This window comes from Chinchilla lanigera, unplaced genomic scaffold (assembly GCF_000276665.1).
Source record: "Chinchilla lanigera isolate Chin_1 unplaced genomic scaffold, ChiLan1.0 scaffold00042, whole genome shotgun sequence".
Taxonomy (NCBI): Eukaryota; Metazoa; Chordata; class Mammalia; order Rodentia; family Chinchillidae; genus Chinchilla; species Chinchilla lanigera.
The window spans coordinates 1,356,100-1,379,122 of NW_004955443.1; the positions used below are offsets into that span (position 1 = coordinate 1,356,100).

The window sequence follows — 23,023 nt, forward strand, 5'->3', positions numbered from 1 at the left end:
CTGTTAACATTTCAGCAAGCAGAAAATAAAATATAAACAAGTTAGGAGTGAAAGAAGCAAAGTGGACAGCAGCAGCAAAAATCAGTATAACTGTTGATAAATGGAAATAAGTATTGCATTTAAGAAACCATAGGAATGGTTGTAAATCTTTATTCTTAAGCATAAGGTAGAATTAAAATTCTTGACAATAAATATTGGATAGAAATGCAGAGGGCAAATGTACAAGATATGCAGATTAACTTTAGGTTTTTCTTTAAAAAGGTAATCTGAAATATAATATGCAAGCATCGTTTGTGTCATGTTGAGATATCTGTGTGTCTATGTATCTGTCTATCATTCCCAGTAGCTAAGTGGTATAATTTCTGTTTCTCAATCTTTTTTTTTTATTTTAAAGAGAGTAGTAAATGAGAAACAAACAAAAAAAATAGAATAGTAACAGCATACCAGTATCATGAAAATAAGCAAATCAAAGCAAGAACATTTAAAGTGATACAGGGTTTCAAAACAAAATAATACGAATTAACAGTGGTTGTTATACTTACAGTTTTTTATGATCGATTGTGCACGCTTGTGTCTGGTGGTCTGAGCAACTGATTTGAAGGTAACAATACACAATGGAATTACAATGGTGAACTCCTACCCCCTTGTCTAGTGAAACTCTCTATTATCTCTAATGTTTTATCAAAGAATTATTTTCTAATTCTCTTTACTAGTTTGAACAATCTTTCATTCTTACATCTGGTAGCAATGTAGTTGAGGATAGCGACATGCAATGTTTTCTCAGTCTTTCAAAATTCTTCATAAAGACCAAAGAAAAAATGTGGAAACAGAAATAAATAACATATTAATGAACCAGGCATCATCCTTACATCTGAAACTAGAACAAACATAGAATATCAAGTGGAGACTGCATAAGACACAGAGGCATTTATTGTCCTCCATGTTCAATGTCAGACTCCTGTCCGGATTATTACAGTATTTAAATGTTTGGAAAATCCTAGAGATAATCAGTGGGTTATTTCCTCAGATATTGTATAACTTTTCACCCTTACATATCTGGGAAATATCTATTTTCTATAGTTGTGGACATACCTAATTTCAGAGAAGCTTAAAACATTTTCTTGATAGAATAAAATTTTGTTTTGTTCATTTAGATGATTCACTTTTGGTATGTTTTGTTTTTCATTGTTGCATTCCTGATGAGATTTGAAAAGAAATGATTGTGAACAGGCAAGGAACCTATATTATGAACATAGTCATCAAAGCATCCCAGAGTAGCTGATCAAGTAAAAGAATTTGGCTTTATTCTAGTAGGTTGTTTGTAGGTTTTAAGTAAAGATGTCACAAGTTTAACTGGAATCAGTACAACCTTAGCAGATGTATCCTTGATATAAAATATACTCTTGCTCCCTGGGTACTGAAAAATATAACTTTAATCCAAAGTTATTTATAAATGAAATATAATTTAACAATAATGAAAATACACAAGACCTTGTGGGTTGCTACTACTGTAGTATCTCATTTATGGATATTTGCAAAGTAGATTTTAGGAAATTCAACTTTTTCCATGTAATTACCTAAAATTAGAGGCTTTTTTCCCAGAGTATTGAGATTTTGACCTAAAACATGTAAACATTTTTTCAAACGCTAAGTTTTGCAGTGTCTAATTCAGGATTATGAGCTCCAGGAATAAGTTGAAGAAACATTGCCCTACAAATTTATAATTAGAATAACATAGAATGCTTTGTTTCAGGCAGATTTTATAAACTGTCTAATAATGCCCCATAATGAAAAGAGCTTTGCCAAGACTATTAAATCGTGTGAGAGGTCCTAATAGTCCTAGTAAAAATAATAGTTCAGAAATATATTAAGTTAGAAAGAGATTAGATAATATATACAACAAATTATTTAGCTATATTCTTCTGGGCAGATACTAGCTGACTGACAGGCAGAGGTTCACCCATCAGCAATGGAGTGAAGGTCTGATACAAAACCAGGACTAGTCCTGCAAAGGTCATGGGCTTTCTAATTCAGTGTCTTTGGATGTTATCTAACCTCTTATGTCTGCCTTCCCCATCTGCTATAAGAGTAAGTAAAACAATTACTTTTGGAACTGGTAAAAGTATCACGCAAAATTACAATAGTACTTAGCACTTAATATCTTTGATTAGGTAGTAGCTTTTCTCATTGTACTGTTATATTAGTTCCCATATGAAAACTATGTAGGACTTAGGTATTTAGGAAGAAATCAGAAAGCTCAAATGAAAATAAATTTAAAAAAATATAAAGAAGTAGATTGAGAGGAAAACTTACAAATGCTAAATTGATTCTAAGTTAATTTTTAAAACAATGCAAATAATTAACCCTTTAGTATTTTCCTGCTCTAGAACAGGAAGCATAAGAAAGGTACTATGGGGCAAATGATTACTTTGTTTTTCATAGGGAACTCAATATTTTTGTCTTGTGCTGTGAGTACCCTTTAATATTTTATTTTTCATTAATGTTATTATATCAGAAATATTCCACTCTAATCAAACATAGTACATTTTAATATGCTGCATCAACATTTATGTGACTCAATACATTCAAGCATAAACATATCCACAAAAGTAAGTCAATGGGAAAGCAACGTGAGAGCACAAAGTCTCTTTGGAACAGATTTTCTTGGAATGTTGCTCTTACGATTACAAAAATACTTGAACATTCCTTGTACCAGGAGATCCCTGTATGCATAAGAAGTCATAGGCAAAAAAAGATTTCAACTTATGCCTGTGCTACTGTGGTATTATTGCACGCTAAACTGCAAAAAGCACAGTTTTCAAATAACATCATCAACATTTGAGTCTTAAGCAAAAAATAAAATAAAGGACTCCTGCCTGTCCTCTACTACACAGGTAACTGAAAAGTCTACTTAGACTGCTAGGGATCATAGCGCTTGGTCATAGGATTTCTCCTGCCTTTCCACATGAAAAAAAGGCAAATTAGCTATCAAAGGAATATTTCCTAGGCTGCCAGGTGATGGATTGAGCAGAAAAACTAAAAACAAAAGGGGTTTAACCACTGTATTTTTCCAAATTGATAGCAGATTTCTCTTCATTTTTAAAAATGATCTTGGAAATTTTTGTTATAATAGAATTTATCCTCATACTCTTCTCTCTGTAAAGTATTAAATGACTGTGGTTTAATAAAAAATCCAATAGTAAGCTGTATCTATATTTCCACTCAAGAATTTTAGAATGAAAATAATATTCCAGCCATTAATAAGACCATTGCTTATGTGCTACTATTATGTGAGAGGTTCTTTCCAAGATGTTTCACATAAATTTTTGCCTTTAAGTGTCAAAACACTGGAAGTAGCTACTATTTTAATTTTCTACATTTTAGAGGAGGAAACTAAGGTTAAGCGAGTTTGAGAAAATTCATCATCGAGGTGGTTTCTGAGAAGGCAGGTCAAATCTTGCTATGTCTTACCACTAACTACACTTACCTTGAGCAGGATCAGATTCCCAGTTGTTGAGACCAGGTACATTGCATAAGAAGTAGCATGGTCACCTCAGAGCCCCAGATAATTTAATTGAATAATGTCTAATACGACCTGATATATTGGTGGATTTGACCTGTTCCAGTTCCAGAATCACTCACATTGGCACCTTAAATACTGTGCTACCTCTCTGATTTTGTTGTTGAAGCTGTGCTAGAGCAATGAGGAGCTTTGCTTCTACATTTGAAGTAGATACAAAATGTAGCATATGCAACATTTATAGACTGTGCTTTGCTCTGCTCCAGATTCCCATCAGTGACTGCCTGACAGAGGGATCCTGACATCTCTTTGATTTCCAGTCCTTGGCTTGACAACATGATCATATCTTTATGGATGAACCGCAAAGTCCTAGGAGACGTATTCAGAGCCTAGGTTTACGGGATAACAATGTCAATTTTTTATTTCCCCAAAAGGGTTAGAAAAGGGTAGACAATCTGGAAACATAGTCGGGGCATAGATTAGTGAGAACTTGAGTGTGTTTTCTAAAATATTTCTTCTCATCTGCTAAAGACTGCAAGTTCAAGGAAAAACACCCTAGGGTATTCCAGAGATGGCCCATTTAACAGGACATTTTTATCTGCCCTCTACAGAATATTACATATAGGTTATACATCATGCTATTATTTTACTTTGTCTCTTCAGAGACATTGAAAATATAAAGCATCTATGTTGGGAAAAATAAATGACTTAAAAGTATGTTCAGTCATCTTTATAGTCATTAAATGGAAATTCTTAAAATTTCTTGACAGTGAAGTTAGAGATGAAAGACAGAATGTGAAAGTGGAACCTGGAACAAAGCAGCTCATTATACTGTATTTTCTCTACATAAATGCTACATTCAACCATGGTTCCGAAATTTCTTAAGCTGCTTAGCAGAAACTAAATCTCTGAGAATCTCATTTGGTGTGTGTATTTCCAGATAAAGGAGGGTAAGGAAGCTGATCTTTAAAGAATTTTTTTTATCTTTCTCCTAAAGTGGCATTCCTCACTGCCCTTTACCTATGAGGTGGATAGAAATGACTTTTCGTATTTTAGGCATGCAGAGCTTCTTTGATGCAGAATTATCCTGTGACACAAAAGAGGCAGCGTATAATGCTGGGGAATAATGAGTAATAACAGAATTTCCTGCACCAGGAAAATGGATTCACTCTTTTCTGGCCCCGCTAATCTAATGACAAAAACTCAGAGTATAGAGAAGAAAGAAATTCCTTTCATTTCCAGTTTGAACAATCCTGGAGAGACTCTAAGTTATCGGAGCAGATATCATCAAAGGTAATCCGAGCAATTGTATAAAAGCCATGAAAGAGCCTTCACTTTAATCTTCAAAGCAGCAGAGCCTCCCCAGGAAGTATAACAACACATTAAAGCAGTAGGCTCTTAACCCACAGAGCAGATCCTAAGAATGAGCATTGCCACCGTGTATTGAGAGCTTAGCAGATGACAGGCACTTTGTCACTCATTTTAAATGCATTTTTCTCATCTAATAATCTCAGCAAATATACCTCATTGGTACTACTATGAGCTTATTGAAGAAGTTGTGGTAGAGACAGGTTGATATGCCCAAGGTATTATGGCTGACATATTGTAGAATTAAATGATTATATTCAAAGACTATCTGCTTCTGCCATCTGTGGATTTAATTTTCTGTGATTCTTTCCCTTAGCTCTATAGCAACAAAGAGTTTTAATGTGCCTTATAATCAATTTAATTAGTCTCACAGGCAGGACCAGGATTCTCTTTGCAGCATCCAAAATATATTTGTACTCATCCAAGTTCTCTATAAACATTTTTAGTGAAGAGTTTGGAGTGAAAGAAGCACAAGAAAAAAACCAAGACATTGTTCCCCTTTTACAGACAATAGTTTTTAGAAGAGTTTGAAAGATGAATATCATAACTATTTTATAAATGAGGAAATTGAGGCCCAGGGTGGCTGGGTAACTCATCTTAAGGCAAGCTACAAATAAGTGATTGGACCATCTGATTCCAAAACTCAGATTCTTCCCTTTCCACCAGCTTACTCATCCCTGGAGAGACACTGCTAGCTCCACATGGACCCTTCGTAGGGAGAGGATGATCCAGAGATACAAACTCCTCTTACACATTCTTAAGGGATAACAGTTGACCTGTGAAGGCTGCAGGATTAATTCTATTCTTGAATACATATACAGCAGAACACTTTTCACTTTAGACTCATTAATTAAGGTAAGTAAATGGAACTGACATGTTAAGCCTCCACTTTCTATTGAAAGGAACACAGAGTAAGTCTAAACCTTTTTTGAAGTGACAGACTTTGAAATATCCTGAGACAGAAATATCATATTTCTCTACTACCTAAACACTTTCTTAGGTCTTTTTTCCTTAATTTCATCTACATTTCCCTTCTTCTTTCTTAAGTTTTATATAAAATCAGAACTCTTTTTTCTTATATTTTTAAGCACAAGCAACTACATTGTTATCTCATCTGCAAATCTATCAGTGAACTGGCTTCTACTAGCTGAATAGCTCAATGTATTCTTTGGTAGTTACTTTGGCTCAATGTATTCTTTGGTAGTTACTTTGGCTTTGATAGGTTCCAATCATGCTTGTTTTGACTATGTCAGAGAGAAAATAATTATTATCTTGTAGAATGGAGTAAGAAAGAGGTGAATAATTCCACTTTCTTTCTGGCTATAGTCAGTTAACACCATACCTTTTAAACTAAGAAATGAGTATCATGCAAACAAATAAACTTGAATTCTTTTTTTTTTTTAACTTTTTGAGACAGGATCTCACTATGCAGTTCAGGCTGGTCTTGAGCTCACTTTGTAGCTTAGGCTGGCCTCAAACTCCCACTGATCCTCCTGCCTCAGCCTCCCGAGTGCTGAGATTATAAGCATATGCCACCACACCTGGCTAAACTAGGATTTTTAAAAGTGGAGATATTGAGGAGATCCTATTGATTGATGAGATACAAATCATTAATTTTTTGTTTATTTATTTATTCTTATAAAGATAAAAGAATGAAAACAAATTAACAGATCAAATCATTGATTTGTGTACTTTATTTGGTAAAATTATTTTTAACTCTCCTATAGATATGCATTTATAGATACCTTATGAATGATACAAGAAAGACAAGTTATGTAGGTGCTTCAAACACAACTTTTGACCACCAATATTGTTTATGAATTTTAAAAATGTTCTTGTTTATTTCCAATGACTATCTTTAAGGAATAATGTACCATCACTTTGAGAGCTGAAATATGTGGCTCAGGATTTAAATGGGATTCCTGAAGAAGGGTTGGTTGTAGAAATTATTTTGAATCCAACAGTATACAGGGGATAAGGAAGGGAATATCATAAAAACACTCTTGCGTATTTTCTCATTTAGTAAAAGGAGTATTATGCATAATACCATGTATATACTTCTCAAATCTGTCATTGAAGCGTTTATCAATGTTTTGCAGTTTTTTAATAGGTTGGCTGTTTCCTACTTGCTCTATATCTATGTTTATTAAACCTAATAAGAAACCTCGAACCTAAGCATGCTTTTTACTCTTCCAGGAAATCTCCTAGCTATGGGCTACAACAGAGCCTTAAGTATTAGAATGAATTATTTCATGCAAGTGGTTTCATTCTCAGTTACGTTTCCATTTTCATATAAGGAATTAACTTCCTCTTTTAAAACCTAGCATACCTGACTACACAAAGCCAAAATCACCAGGGGTTATAGGTAAGAACAAGATTAAAAATCAATAACTAGGAGACCAGGAGTTTAGCTCAGTGGTGCAGCCCTGCCTGTCAAGCATGAGGTCTTGAGTTCAATTCCTGGTACCAAAAAAAAAAAAAAAAATCAGTAACTAATCACTTGCTGTCCACTTAAGCGCTAACTATTGTATGACTCAGGGAAGTGGCAAAGAACAACAGACCCTGTTCTTTAAAAGATTTTACTCATTTAGAGGAGATGAAACCATAACTGGAAAACAATTTATAATTAATTGCTATATTGTAAGAGGCTCTCAACTCTGTATAACTCCAAAAAAAGCAAAGTCTACAAGGGTTGAATCTGTTCTACACGATGTTTAGGAAAAGTGAGACCTCTGGGCTGGGTCTTCGAAAGTGAGCAGTGTATAGTTAAAAGTAAAGTGAAAGACTTTTGATTTCTGAGTTGAAAAGAAAGGGGATCACTGAGCAGAGACTTGGAAATAATGATCTGTGCAATTAACAAAAAAGAAAGAAACCCAACAGGTGTGTGGAAGACTTCAGATACAGGTAGAAATTTAAATGAGGCTGTGAGACAAGGGTAGATGTAGTGGAGATCTCACATCTGGAGACATGCTGGGTAACTAAGAATCAATAAGTCCGTTGGGGAAAGCACTGTATTAAACTGGTACTTGGGAAAGCAAACTTGCTGTTCAACTTAGGACAGGACTTACACAGGCTGGAGGGAAGAGGACAGGTAGAAGCCTGAGCAGAAAACAAGGCAAGAGGGAAGTGTCTGGCAAAATCCTTTTGGCCTAGGATAGATACTCCTGAGAAATGCCGCAGATATATTTCCAAAATAACTTTTATCATTTCAAGTTTAGTGACTTAAAAAAAAATGCCAGTGACTTGTAGATATACAACATTTGGAGACATTTAATAATTTTAATCGTGATCTCTCAGTTTTATCATCTTTTTTGGTGCCCTTAACACTTGCTTTTAATGTCTGAAATAGTTTCATAAAGTCGTGAAAAGCTGGTAGAATTTCTGCCCGTCTCGCCAAAGAATAATGTATACTTGAACGTAAGAAGACGAAGTTCCTTTGTCTTGGGATTGGACACTGTAGTTTGGGAGGCTAGAAACGTGTACGTGACGTATATATGGTCACATCTTGAACAGCTTTCATCAAACCTCAAACTTCTACTTTAGTACTGAAATGAAATAACCCAAATTTGAAAAGAATAAATTGTTTGCATTCTCAAAGTGTCTGTCTTCAGTAGTCCTTTGATTTTCAGAAATAAATGCTGCATTCAGCAACTTTATACAACTCTTAAAAATAGAAGTAAATATGAGAAATTTTTAAAAAACTAAGTCATATCAGTTTTTCTTCTTTTTATTATTATTGAGGTGTTTGTCATTCCTTTGCAGTTTTTTAACAGGTGGGTTTTATCTTGCTTGCTCTATACCTGTACTTATTAAATTTAAAAAAAGGATTTAAGAAAGAGAAAGCTGAAGTTTCCCTATTAAATATGGAAAAACAAGTACTAATCCAACAGACTGACAGTTGCTCCTTTATGATAACTCTTTACGTTTGGAAAGGACAGGGCATGCTCTCTTTGGATAAACAGCAGTCATTGTTTTGAAGCAGAAGTAGAAAATAAGTGAGTTCTTGAGGAAAACAAAATGTGCTCTGTGGGTTGAAATACTCAGGAAGATGAGGCACTAATTCCAGTAAATACGGGATTCATTGTTACATTACCTCTTGTACATGTAAAAGTAATCCAGATTTTCTAGAAGACATCTATTAACTCTAGCCCAATTACTTAGGTTGACATGTAAAAATCAGTATATTTCTCAAAGCTCTAGCCTTAAAAAGTTTTTCAATCACAATTTAATAATACATATGCCTTTCACAGTTCCTCTGAGATATTCTGCCTTAGACTGAAATAAATTATTGCTTCCACATGGTGATTAAAAATCCATAAGCAATATGATTCCCTGGTATAAAATACGACATATCTATATCTGGATGTCATAATGTCACAGTTCTTGAAGATAAGAAATGATATGCTAGGTTTAGTATTGTAGCTGATATAGAAACCACAGTGAAATTTTAGTCTGAGAAACACTCTATGGCTGCTCTTTGATATACAAAATTAGAAGTAGAACAACAATATACTCAAATGTTGGTTTCTTCTGTGACCATCCCACAACCTGGGTACATAGCACTGATCAAAGATAGCTTCACTTAGCTCCTCAAAATGTTTGTAAATAAACTTTTGTCTTTGTTTTGATGATGATGATAATTGCACAAACAGCATGTGTTTATTATTTCACTGAATGCTTGCATCATATGTTTTATACAGGAGAAGTAAGTGTTCATTTGGCCTTTACTATATGTGCATACAGGGTTTTCTTTGGTAGGAGGAATCAAATTCACGACCTTGCATCTGCCAGGCAGGCACTGTGATGCCGAGCTACACCCCTGGCGCTGACATTGACTATATGCAAATGAACACTATAATCTTTTAATCCTATTAATTTATTCAACTTTAATAATACATCATAAGATAGGTCACACTAACTCAATTATAAAAATAATGAAAGATATCTGTAAATAGAACATGGATACATGCTCCTAAACTTTAATAAAGTTCATAGTTTAGATGTATTTTATTTTACTTTTTTACTTTGATATATTTTAATGTCTACTTAAAAGTAATAGTGCATGCGCATGCATATATACACATACAGATATACCTACACAAGTAAAACATGGGTCAGTATATGTATATGCAGTTGTGGCAAAAATTGTGGAAGTAGTATGAAAATATTAAACTTAGAAAAGATAGTTCTATGGAATAAGTTGAAAGTCCTATAGAAAATTGCTTTGAACATTTCACACATGGTTGTAAAATCTAATACATTTTGGACAGTGATGTCTTTTGTAAGTGTAGCTAGACTCTAAAGTCTGTAATATTTTCAAGATGATGTTTTTTTCCTCCATTACTCTCTTTTTCTTTCTTTCCTTCCTCCTTTTTTCATTCTTTCTCTATTTTTTATTTCTTTTCTGACAGCTCACACTCTTCGTTGGAGTTCTCAGTGGTATTCTTCACAAGATACATAATGAAGGTTATGACTTTAAGGTTTTGTGGTTCTATTTAAGATTAGTTTTGATCACTGGTTTTATTTAATCTTTACATTAATTTTACTAAGGAGGATTGTTCATAATGACACATGCACAGATTATATGGGTTATATGGTTATACAGTAGCTATCGTAACTACATAATTGTTTCAATTGCTCATTCAATAAATTAAATTAGTTACAATGTCATATTTAGCAAAAAGGAGACCCTAAAAAACATGGTTCAAACATAAAGTTTCCCGTATATATAGATGAATAAAAACTTAGGCAGAATACCAGCACTTTCACTGGAGATCCTGTTAAATAGCTTCTCTGTACTCAACTGGTAAAACTCTAAAATATAAATCCACTAAACTGTGAGGGGAATAGCAACACTCTCCTTTAGTGGGAATTGCAAAGAGAGTCTCCAGGCATTGTTCTGAATAAACTGAGCTACCTATTCTTTATGCATGGTTTGGTTATTCTCCCTTCCATGTGAAATAACAAGTTTCTTTCTCTTCCAAGATGCATTTGTCAATATCAGCCAATCCTCTGGAAACACTTCAACAGCCCACACACTCTTTGCAATCAATTCTCAATACTTTTGCTCTGACTGTCTTATGGTGAGTGCTGTACAACCTGCCCAGGACTCTTGAATGTAATCATAGTTATGTAGGCCAGGTCTGAAGGAGAGAAAAACACTTTACTTCAGAGTGCATAATCAATATAGAGAACTAACATAAAACTGTTAGAACCCCAAAACTGCTTTAGAATCAATAACAGTATTTAAAAAATATTTTTGGGTCTGTAATATAAAGGGAATTCCCTCTGTTTTTTACTTAGCTTTAGTTTGAAAACCAAGGCAAGATGAGGTGATCCTTTGAGGAATAGCAGGAAACTCTATCGTTTGTATTCAATAAGTGTAGGCTTTGACTTTGCTCTCCCACACAATCCATAGTCAGGCAATGCCAAGAACACTAGAAAATCAATTCATAGTAGAAGCGGATAAGCAAGTACAGGAAGGGAATTCTCAAGACCCTCATCAAGCCACAGGTTTCTTCTGAGGAATATTATACTCAGTTCTGAAACCTGAAGTTCAGAAGCCTCTTCTTGGAGTTTATTAGCATGTCTCAGAGAACCCAACAAAATTATGCACATTTAAAAAATCACAGTTTTGGCAGAGCCATTATCATTTATGTGGCATAGCTTCTGCAATTATTTTATGTGTATAATAAGGAGCAATAAAATGATCAAACACAGACAGCTATCTTCATAAAAATGACTTCAAGGGAAAGAAACTCATAGGAAGTGGCCTTAGGCAGGATCTAAGAGTAGAAACTTTGAAGTAGGAATGTTTTGTTTAAACTCTGCTCTCAACATTCTTGGAGGCTTTACAAAATCACTTTACATGCTATAGAGCAGTTGGCATGCTGTGATACATTCTAAACAAAACAGGGAGTGTGAATATACAGGTATATTTGTTCAGAGAAAGAGAAATATCTACACAAATGAAAGTATTTATGAAGAGAAAGAAGGTACAGAAAAAAGTGAGAAGTATTTGTTTCACAGTTTGACTTTATAGTTATATAAATATTTTGTATAGTTAAGAAATAAATTTAAATTTTCAAAATTCCAAATGAAACGAAGTTGTAGCTTAACCATATAGAAAGGATCTATTCCTAATTTGAAATTTAAAATGTAAATTAAAGACATAGCTCCCAGTGGGACTATAGTCTAGTATTAATCCATATAAATTTAACAATAAAAATAGATGAACATTTTAATATCACTGACTCAATCTTTTCTATGTAGAAAAGAGAAAAAAACCAAAATATAAAATCAAGAAATGAGTAAAAGGCCTGTAATCCTACATTTGCACTGTAAGTATCAATATGAACTCATAATATTTTTTATTTCTGGAACAGGCAGAATACAATTCAATGCATTAGAAAATAAGGAAGCTCTCAAGACTTTGAGGTCATGTCAGCAGGACTCAGGAGCCAATTTAAAAGGACTGCCACTGGCTAAAGATAAGACAAAGGAAGAATTTAAAATAATAATAACTGTAGTAAATTTTAAGGCATATATCTGTTAAAACTCCTGAAAACAACAAGAAATAAAATTCCAAACCCCAGGGGTCACATTTGAGAGACTCTGGGAAAACAGTTTGCTACTTTGAAAACTGCCAAATAAGGGGAAGCAATCACACATCTGTCCTACTTTCACTGTACGAATGATACCTCAAGATAATCACTAGTAATGAGAGAAAGTGTGTTTGTTTGTTTTGGAAGGAAACAAGGTATCACCTAGAATTTGCTATATACCTCAGGCTGGCCTTGAATTCATGATCCTTTTGGGCTAGTTTCCACAATGCTGGAAATACATGTGCCCTCATGCTCAGCAAAACAACGTTCTCTAAAGAAAAACCCAGTCAATAAAAATAAAGAAAGATAAAATACTGACATTTTGTGAACTTCAGTTTTAGGCAATGATTGTAGTGGCTAAAAATTATTGCTATGATGAGTAGAATGGTATAACCTTACTCTCAGTTCTCATGTTGAAATCCTAACACTTGCTACTCAGAATGTGATCATATTAAGAATAGTCTTTAAACACGTAATCAAGTTACAGGAAAAGTGGTAGGTGTGCTCTAATCCAATATGACTAATCCCATAATGGAAGAAGGCTCTAATCCCATAAAAGGAGGAAATATCTGTTGTTTAAACCACCCAGTTTATTTTATCATGACATTCTTAGCAAACTAATACAATTGCATTAAATTTAATGTGTTTACTATAATGGATACATCAGGCAGTTAGTATTTATATCTATCAATCATCATATAAAAAAGAGACATCCAGATATCTTGCATCTCCTGACAGAGGTTAACTATAGCACTTACAAATAAGCCTTGCCAAAACATAACATCAAAAACAACTACACAGTAATCTAAATGTTCTCAAGTCTCAGTATAGGTGGTAGAGGAACACATTTATAACAAGGGAATACATCATTTCATTAAAAATAATTTATATGATATTAAATAGAAATAGAATTTATAGAGTAAAAGATATTTTGACAACAGACTAGTCAAATTTAATGTATGTACCCTTTGGTCTTACTTTATAGAAAAACAAACAGTAAATTATAAGATAGGGAAAGTTATCCTAATTCCTTTAGAATTAGTTTACTAATATACAGAACTCCCAGTGTAGTAGGTAGAACATTAGGCATAGTGCTGGAATATGGTGGAATTTCAATTACTTATTTACATTGGTTAAGTTCCTTGACACAATTGCTATTGATATTCAAATGATGTGTTATGTATGTATTTACAATATGCATGTGTAACTCTAAACATACACTCACATACTGAGCCTTAATGTAAGCCAGAATTTGGCTACCACCCCACTACTCTTATTTACATAGCTCCTAAAATTTGCCGGCATGGGGCTCACCTGTAGTGGATGAAGGAGAATGCACGCAGAACAAGAGAGGTAAGCATTGGCAGTGTCCCATAGTAAATGCAAAAGAAGGACAGTCCTCAGTAGGTTAAATGCTTCACTAAATGTCTTCACAGAATTAAACCATCCCATGCTTGCCATTTTTAGGGAAAGATAAATACAGTTTTCTAGCCTCCACAGGGCTAGACCTTGGAGAGAATCAGAGTATGCAACCAGCTGGATCATGTTTGCATAAGTGGCAGAATACATCTGGTCATTAATAGTGATAATTACTCTTTGGTTAAAATCCATCATTTAGATATAGGAAATGTTGCAGCTGACAAATACTGTGAGTCAGGTGACTGAATCTGGTCATATTAATTACATTTTTATAAACACTTATTGCCCATCTGTTTGATTTAAGAGAGGGAATACAAAAGTTAAGGAAAGGAAAATAGCTAAGATACAGAGCACTAAAACATCATAAGAGAGTTGCAAATCTGGGTCTTTATGAGCTTGAATTTCAATAGTGCATTGAATAAAATGGGCTTTTCAGCAGGTTTGGAAGACTGAAAGTCTTGAAAATAAACTTTGAGTGAAATTTTTCAAGAAAAAGGAAGGTGAGCGAAAGTGCTATAATGGGAAAAGACTGTTTAGAGTGTATTTGATAGTGTTGTAGGATTTTCAAATAAATTATAAGTTGCACCACTGAATTTGAATTTTAGAGAAACAACAAATAACTTTTGCAATATCTAGGATATATTTGAGTTTGATATTCCTTAAATGTATTCAGAGTAGTAAGTATAGGGTCTTGGGTTCAAGATATAGGATTAAAAATAATTTTATGGGGGCATTGGAGCTTTATTTTTTTTTAAGTTTTTTTGAGACAGGGTCTCACTAGGTAGTTCAGGCTGGCCTTGAATTCACTATGTGACCAGGCTGACCTGAAAATGTACAATCCTCCTGCCTTCGTCTCTGGAATGCTAGCATTACAGGTGTATACCTGCACCACTACACCTGGTTGGAGCTTTACTTTTTAACTGTGAGAAGCAATGTGATCTGGAGTGTTCTGGTAAGAACGAGATGACAATGGTAAGCAAGAAAAAGTTGAGGAAAATTGACCAGGCAATGACAGTAAAATGTTAATTTATGTGGAAGAAATGGTTTAGAGTTGGAGAAGACAGTTGAGGTAGAGCAGATAAAGGCAACAGATTCAGTCTCAGGGACAAAAGAGATGTGGAGTCAAAGACAAGAGGAAACCACACTGCTTGCAGCTTTACCTCTTGAAGTGATGCATTTTGCTACAGCAGATCTGGCTCAAGAGCAGGGTGTGGAAGAAACAGTTTCTCCCTTGGGCTGTACACCTGTTGCACAGTAGTCTGGTTGCTCCGAAGGACCTGTCCCCCGCCTGACACCATTTTGTTATTTTAGAGTGTTTGTGGTTCTATATGATGCACATTAGATGTAAAATCTGATTTCATATGATTCACAAAAACAGAAAATGATAAACTCTCTTCATATGATTTGTATACATTAAGTTGTAGAGTCTCATGTTGAATTAGCATGTAGAAAATTGATTTAGTGTAATAATATGGTCTTATGGTTGATTATGAAATGCCTTGTCAAAGGGAATTTAGGGATACATTCAGAAAAGCTCTGATCTTGTCATTGCTAAAAATTAATGTAGGACCTCACTCACAGCGACTACTAGCTGGACTTATAGAAAAGGATAAGGATATTATTTTCATTCTCTTAATTAGTCATGTCAAAAATAAGTACTGGACAGCTATAAAGATGCCAATGTCTATGTTACATGGTAGGGATTTTCTATACGCATGCTTAGGAAGTGATAAACGATACCTATTCTTTAAAAGGCTCTGCCTTAGTCACTTTACCATCAGTGGGCAAAATATTCAAAACCCATAACTTAAAAAGGGATTTATTTTGCTCACAGTTTTAGGATTTCAAGCCCTGGTTGGCTCCCACGAAAGAAAGCTGCTCATATCATGACAGCCAGGAATCACAGCAAACAGAGGAGCCAGAGATAATAATGTACCTGTCCAGGTTACAGTCCCAGAGGAACATCCTACTGGCCAGGCTCTGCCTCCTACCAGTGCAGTCAGCTGTTAGCTTATCAGTGAATTAATTTGCTGCGAAGTACAGCAGCAGTCTCATGACCCAATTAACTTCCAAAAGCCCCATCTCTGAACATATGAGGCTTTTGGGGCCATTTTAGTTCTAAACTATAACAGGCTCTTTAAAAAAAGGCACATATTTTCATTTTTACAACTAGGAAATGTTTCATCAGATGAATTAAAATGAACACATTTTAGTATACAGGGTGACAAAGTCAGTGGAATTTGGGTTTAGAAGGCAGTTTGCGGTAATTCTACCCAATCCTTCCCTTGAAGGTTAGGGACTGAAGTCCAAGAAGATAAAAATAGCTGGCTGTAGTGCAGCCACTGGTTGGTTAGGCCACAAGTTTCATGGCTCTCAGCTCCAGGGCCTTTCCATTCTGCCACAACGACAAATTTCTGCCAAGCTCCAGTAATTATTCCCAGGACCACAATAATGAATGAGTGCATACACTAGGCATTTAGTGAGTGTTTTTTTAATTGGACAACTGTATCTCAGTCGTAATCACTGATACCCTTGTGAGTTAGGGAACAATCCTCAAGATACAGCTTTTCCAATCCCTAGTCAAGGACATATAAAGCACAATTACTTTAGAAAAATATAATTGAAGGCTTAGAATGTCTTCTACTACTAATTATTTCATAAGACTTTCTCAATAATGAATTATAGGCTACTAATCTCTTATTGCACTGATAAAACGAAGGCTTAGAAAAATGTCATACTTTGTTTAAAGTAAAGCGGTCTGGAAATTGTGATGTTGAAGCCCAACCTTGGCCTTCTGCTCCCAAATGTCATACTTGCTTTGCTATACTTAATGGTCTTTCCATGATTGTGGTAGCCTCTAAGGAAAAGAAAACCAAACCTCTGACGGAAGAGGCTATGGGAAGACAGAAAATGCAGAAGGAAACATATCAGAGCTGATGTGAAGTATCTATAGAGAGAACTAGTGTTATGAAGGGATCAAAGCCCAGATGATTTTCTGTTTATTCTGACTTTGTGCTTCTCATTGGGTAATCATTGTCTGTTTGCTGGCTATAAGCTAAAAAGACCTAGCGTGGCTCTCAAGAGGAGAAAGCAGTGTTGTACAAAATCTGGAAGCTGAAAGGAAATGGAGTGGGGAAAGCATCTGTATGAGAATCGGGTACTAAAATTTTAGTCTCAATTCTGTCATTTTTTTTATTGTGCTGTGATATAAGGCTCTCTACCCTTTTTGTGTCAGTTTTCTAAGTTTTCGAAAGAGGCATTTTCAGCTGCATGCATGTGTTTTTCCTCTGTACCATTCCCATTGGTAGAGGTTGTCAGTAATTTGGAAACTGACTGAAGAGAAACATATAAACTGACAATTTGACCAGCATTCTTGCAAGAAATATGATTATCTTTTATTCAACAGAAAATCTTCTATATATTCTTGACTAATCAGTGGCTTATGAAGTTGAGTCATAGAATTACTTTTCCATGATACTTATTGAAATGAGTTGGGAAGGTAAAAAAATAGTTCACTTCCAGGGGCTGAACCATTGCTGCTGATCAATCACTGACTCAGATTAGTAGGTTTTGCCTGTAGTTCTTATCAGTAGGCTCAAAGGAATTGTTACTTTATGTCACCATTTTTCCAAGATACTTTCAGCTCAGAGATTTTTGGAGTTGAAATCTCTTGAAATACTAAAAATATAAAAATTTCAAAGATCATTTTGTCAAGATCAACTGATGCCGCTTCACTGTCTAAATGAAGAACAAAGTTATCAACTAACTTATCAGCTATATTTAGACTGAAACTCTTATCTCAATGTATTTTTCATATCCATATTATTTTGGGATATTGGTGAACCTACAGACATTACATATTGTAGAATTCTGACCTGTAACTAGAGCTTTAGCTTGGTGGTTGTGGTACATGGGAAGATTTTAGAGAATTTATGAATCTGGGTATACGTTATAACTTTCATCTGTCTCTCAAAAGGATCACAAAGGTGGCACCAAAGTTTAAAGTCCCACAAATCTACATATCCCAGAACAGTTCACAATGTCTATATTTCTTTGATAAAATGAGAAGCTGATTTTAAAACACAGCTTTGAAACTTTTATAAACCCTTAAGCACAAGTAGATTTATAATAGACCTCCAGAAATATATGATACCTTCTCTTTGCCACTTTTTTCCTAATTACTAAACAAAATAGAAAAAAGCACTATGATACAAAACATTGCTAGTATAAATTAAAGATAACCTAAGTAACTCATGTTAATGGATGAGAAGACTAGATAATTTTATGATTTCAGTTCTTACCAACTGATCTATAAATTCAATATATTTCAATTATAACCCTAGCAGCCTTTTTTTTCTGGTAGAGGTTGAGAAGTTAATTCTAAAAGATATAAGGAGAGCAAAGGACCTTGAATATTTCCAAACAAGTTTTGGAAAATAAACACAACGTTAGTGGACATACACTCCTTGACTTTGTGACTTGCCACTGAAGAACCAAAATTACAATACAGTTGCACTGCATAAAGATACATAATAGGACAATGAAGCAGAATAGAATTTTTGAAATGCACCTACACAGATACCATCAAAGCCACCAACACAATCCAGTGACAAAAGAAAACTGCAATAAATGATGCCCAAGTAACTGGATAGTCATGAGAAAATATTGCACCTCTACAAATTACAAAAATCAATTTAATGTGGACCTAGTTCTCAATACAAAAGCTAAAATATAAAAATATTAGATTTAAAAATAAAAACACTGTGAATCTTCTCAAAGGTGCCACAAAATATTTTCTGGTTTCTTTGAAGTAGGTACACTCAACATACAGAGCACATTTCACATCATTCTGGGTGGCTCTGAGAAAAATAAGCAATGAACTGAACATGTTATAACTCCTAGGACAAGCTAGATATGAATTCTGTCCAGGAAGGACAAATTTTCTTATTACTTTATAATTTGATGATCAGTACAGAACGTTTACTTGCACTGATGGACAAATGCAGACTAGACTGAGTTTAAATGATTCCAAAAGGGATTTTCTAGTCCCTAACTCATATGCAAATGAGAGCATTTCCTTCTTGCTTCTCTCCCCGCCCTACCCACTTCCAAAAGTAGGAATTGAAACAACAGCAACGACATTAAAACATGCAATGCAGAGTCATTTACCGGAGTCCATAGAGAACTGTTCCATCAGGGTGAAGTCGGATCATTCGATTTTTCACTGTGACCCCATGCACAAACGATTTCTTGTCATTCAGAAAATAGGTGTCCGGGACCCAGAGTTGGTCAGCTACTCTGTTGTCTAAGGTGAGGTTTAGTGGGATTCCAGAATAAGAAAGTCTTTTGTCTTTCCAAGACTGCTGGAAATACATGGTGAGTGTATAGTCCTATGAAATAAAGGAAGCCAGAAAAGAATTTCAGTATCAACATTATCTAAGGCCTTTTGTTAAGAACCCACTAGCATGTGGCATTATGCATACCTAGAGACCTGCCCTCCTGATGTCCCTGAGCAATATATATATTCGAATATATTGAAATTTGTACCTCCAAATATAGGGAAACCAATGGAGAGCAATACTTGAGCATATACACAAGCACTTCCACTAATATAAAGAAAATGCATGCAGTTGAACTGTAAGGCTGGAAGCTAAGATAATGATATCATAGGAAAGGTTCTAAAGAGATCCACGTTTACAAAAATTCACTACTGGATATTATAATTATAGTTTTGTCTTGGTGTGGAACATTTGATAAGCAATACTAACAATAGATGCCTTTAAAAAGAGAGGTTGGTTTTTAAACATCAAATGCTTTTTGAATGAATACAGCAATGTTCAACTTAGAAAGGTTATCAGTATTATCTAGATCATTTCAGTGAACTACAAGTTGTCTCTAGGTTCTCAAAAGTAGATAAAGCTCATGTAGGTGGAAAGGCTTATTTAGCTTGAACAATGACATCAATGACAGAAATGTTCAACAGTTTATCTAAGTTGTTCCTACTTTGTTTAAGGAACTGGCTTAAATTCAGAATTAGATCCATACTTTTTTTTGTTGTTGTTTGTTTGTTTTTGTTGTTTTTTTTTGGTTTTTCTCTGGTACCAGGAACTGAACTCACGACCTTGCACTTGCCAGGCAGGCGCTTTGCCGCTGAGCTAAATCCCCAGCCCCTTGAGAGTTTTTCCTTACCATCTGTAGAAGTTTACAAGGAGGACTTTCCCCTGAACTTTTCATTCTAACCAGGTTTTTCCTGGCAGTGAGCGACAGGAAGATTTAGGTTCAATAAATGGGTTAAGTTACAACGATGAGATAACAATTATTTTCTCAGTGTTTGTCTGTTTTTAAAGAACTGAGTTAATTCAGAGCGTAACTACCCATTTAAGGAAAATAAACTGGTAGCAATAAAACCATAAAGTCCTTCAGATATGGATCCCAATGTAATTGAAACAAAAGCTTCTTTTTTTCTATTAAAGGACACATTTGTCAGTAGTAACTTTATGAATGCTTTAGCAACTAATAAGAAAATATTGTATAACTCCTGCACAACATCTGTGCACTCACACTGGGATATAAATCACTAGGTGAGTATCACTGATTCAGATTATGCTTTATACTGGGGTAAACTGTACCCCATTAGATGCCTCAATGAATATTCACACAGATCTGAAAAATCCTAGACATAAGACAGTATTCATTGTGGATAATGGATTCTAGTCCTTTTAAATATTTTAAGCAATAATATTTATACTATTCATTGAGAAAATGCCTTTCAATAATTGAAAGGTGTTATTTCTTGTTCAATGGCAAGTATATTCACTCTGGACTATGAATTATACAAGATTTCCTAAAAAAACTAAAATCTTGTTCTTACTTTCAAGCATATGAAAGTCATAGATAAAATAAATATATGAATATATATACTCATGCATATCTATGCACACCTATTCACCTATGTATCAAGGAAGAGACAGAAAGAGAGAGAGCCCCACAATCTTATATGTATCCTCTTTTAATTGCTGCTATTTCATTTTCATCCTCTTTAAATTCTTAGCATCATACTTTTTGTGAAGGAAAAAGAATACACTCCTAAATTCTAACACACCTTGGTTCTAAGCTCTACCACAAGTAGACCGTACAGCATAGTTACCATATGTAAGTAGAGGCAACTAACATAACCCCTTGTATTATAGATACCTCATTTCTGAAATAAAAAAGAGAACAATACTAGTTTATTGTGTGTCAATGGAAAAAATTAAAACTAAGTTACTTTAAGAACTCATGATCTGCTAAAAATAATTTTCAAAATTGTTAATGCTATATAAAGATTAATATTACACTTCCAAATATTTGGAGAATACATATTAGTTTTTATGATAGTTGCTATTTTAATCAGATGTTTATGAAAGAATTTGTAAGCAGATGGACTCTGTCTGTGATCACTTCTAAGCCTTTGTATTGGGTCCTTGTCTGTACTTCAGCCAATGTGAAAAGAAATTATAACTATCTAAAATCACATTAATATTATCTTTGTCATGGAAATTGGGTACACCAACAATGTTATAAGCATTCAAATAATCCAATGGATCTTCATCAGTATTCATATCCCCATAAGAGCTACAGAGGATATCTTTATAATGAGACCTCCTAGTAAAATTCTTACTCTACAACTACCCCAGTAAATAAAGTTTAATGTGTGTGGAAGGGATATTAACATAGGCACAAAAGAGGATTATCTTGAATATTGCTAAGAGAGTAGATGTGAAATGTTCTCACTGCACAAAAAATAAAAATAAGTGTGTGAAACAATATGTAGATGAAATAGCTCAATTTAGCCATTACACAATATATACTTACTTCAAAACTTCATGGTATATATGATAATATGCTTCATTTGTCAGTTAGAATCATGCAACATAATACTGTAATAATAAATGCTGTAACTAAAGCATAGTTTGTAACAAGTAAACAATGGGGAATGGAAAAAACACAAACGTGAGATAATTTAACCATGCATAAAGTTTTGTAGGGGTTTGTGTGTGTGTGTGTGAGTGCACACATGTAGAACCTTTTCCTCTTCCCTCTTTGGGAACTGTTGTTTCCAAAACCTATAAGTATATGGTAAAATTTACAACATGTACAACTTATCATGTTTTCAATAAATATTGAATAGCAATTATATCATCATTCTAAACTAAAGTAGTAATTTGAACCCATTTTTCAGTAAAAAGTAATCCAGTAAGCAATGTACATACTAGTATATTCCTTCTAGAAGCGAGTGATATGAGACAGACACCCTTTAAACCTGTACTTCTTATGCATTTCTAGAAGCAATCACCTAATCTAGAACCTGACTCTATAATAAATGGAAATATGGACATACAAGATTTGTAACACTAATAAAATTGTCTGGAAGATGACAATATTATAGCAAAAATAAAGACTATTATAGAAAGACCTAAACTGAAGTGATAACTGCCTTCATTTCTATATATAGTATCCAACACGTGAGAGTAACATCTCCTGGGATGTGCTCCATGTCCTGATTCTCACTGCCTCTCATATTTACTACCACCTTTTTCCTCACGCCAACTTTTTGACATAGGCTAATACTCTAGGAGAGTGAACTTATGATTTACGTGTCAGAGAATCTATTTCCTGTATTTTAAACAAATTATTCTTCCTATTTTTGAATAAAAATTTTAATAGTGACACCTGAATATAATACAGCCTATGGTTTGATTGTGGCGTATCGTCTTTTAAGTGGAAAAGAAAGGCTTAACGTTACATTTATTTCTATGATGCAAAGTAGAAGCGCTTTAAAGAGGATAGAAATGTTTTTGAATGGAAATGTTGACTCTTTAGCCAAAAACAGTGAAAGCAATTTTCTTCAGGGTATACACCTAGAATAGTGCAAGCATTCGACCAGCTTTCTCAAGTGTGCAAGCTACTCCTTGAGAAGAAATGTGACACTTGAGAGACTATGGGCCATGGGGGATTCTCTGACAAGGAGGCAAATTAATGGGATTAGTGGGTGTGAGATTTGATAATGAAATTGGTCAGGCTAATTCAGGCGTGTAAGAATTTGTTGCATTGAGGAAAGGCAAGTGGGAGA

The 23,023-nt window shown here is 34.4% G+C and overlaps 1 protein-coding gene across 3 annotated transcripts in view; it reads right to left on the reverse strand.

Annotated features, from left to right (window-relative positions):
- Positions 1–23,023, reverse strand: part of Gabrb1 (gamma-aminobutyric acid (GABA) A receptor, beta 1) — a 388,069-nt gene that overhangs the window by 229,877 nt on the left and 135,169 nt on the right. For all 3 annotated transcript variants that reach the window (XM_013518089.1, XM_005391892.2, XM_013518091.1), the window contains one exon: positions 19,081–19,301. In XM_013518089.1, the coding sequence (XP_013373543.1) occupies positions 19,081–19,301 (221 nt within the window). The remainder of the gene's footprint in view (positions 1–19,080; positions 19,302–23,023) is intronic.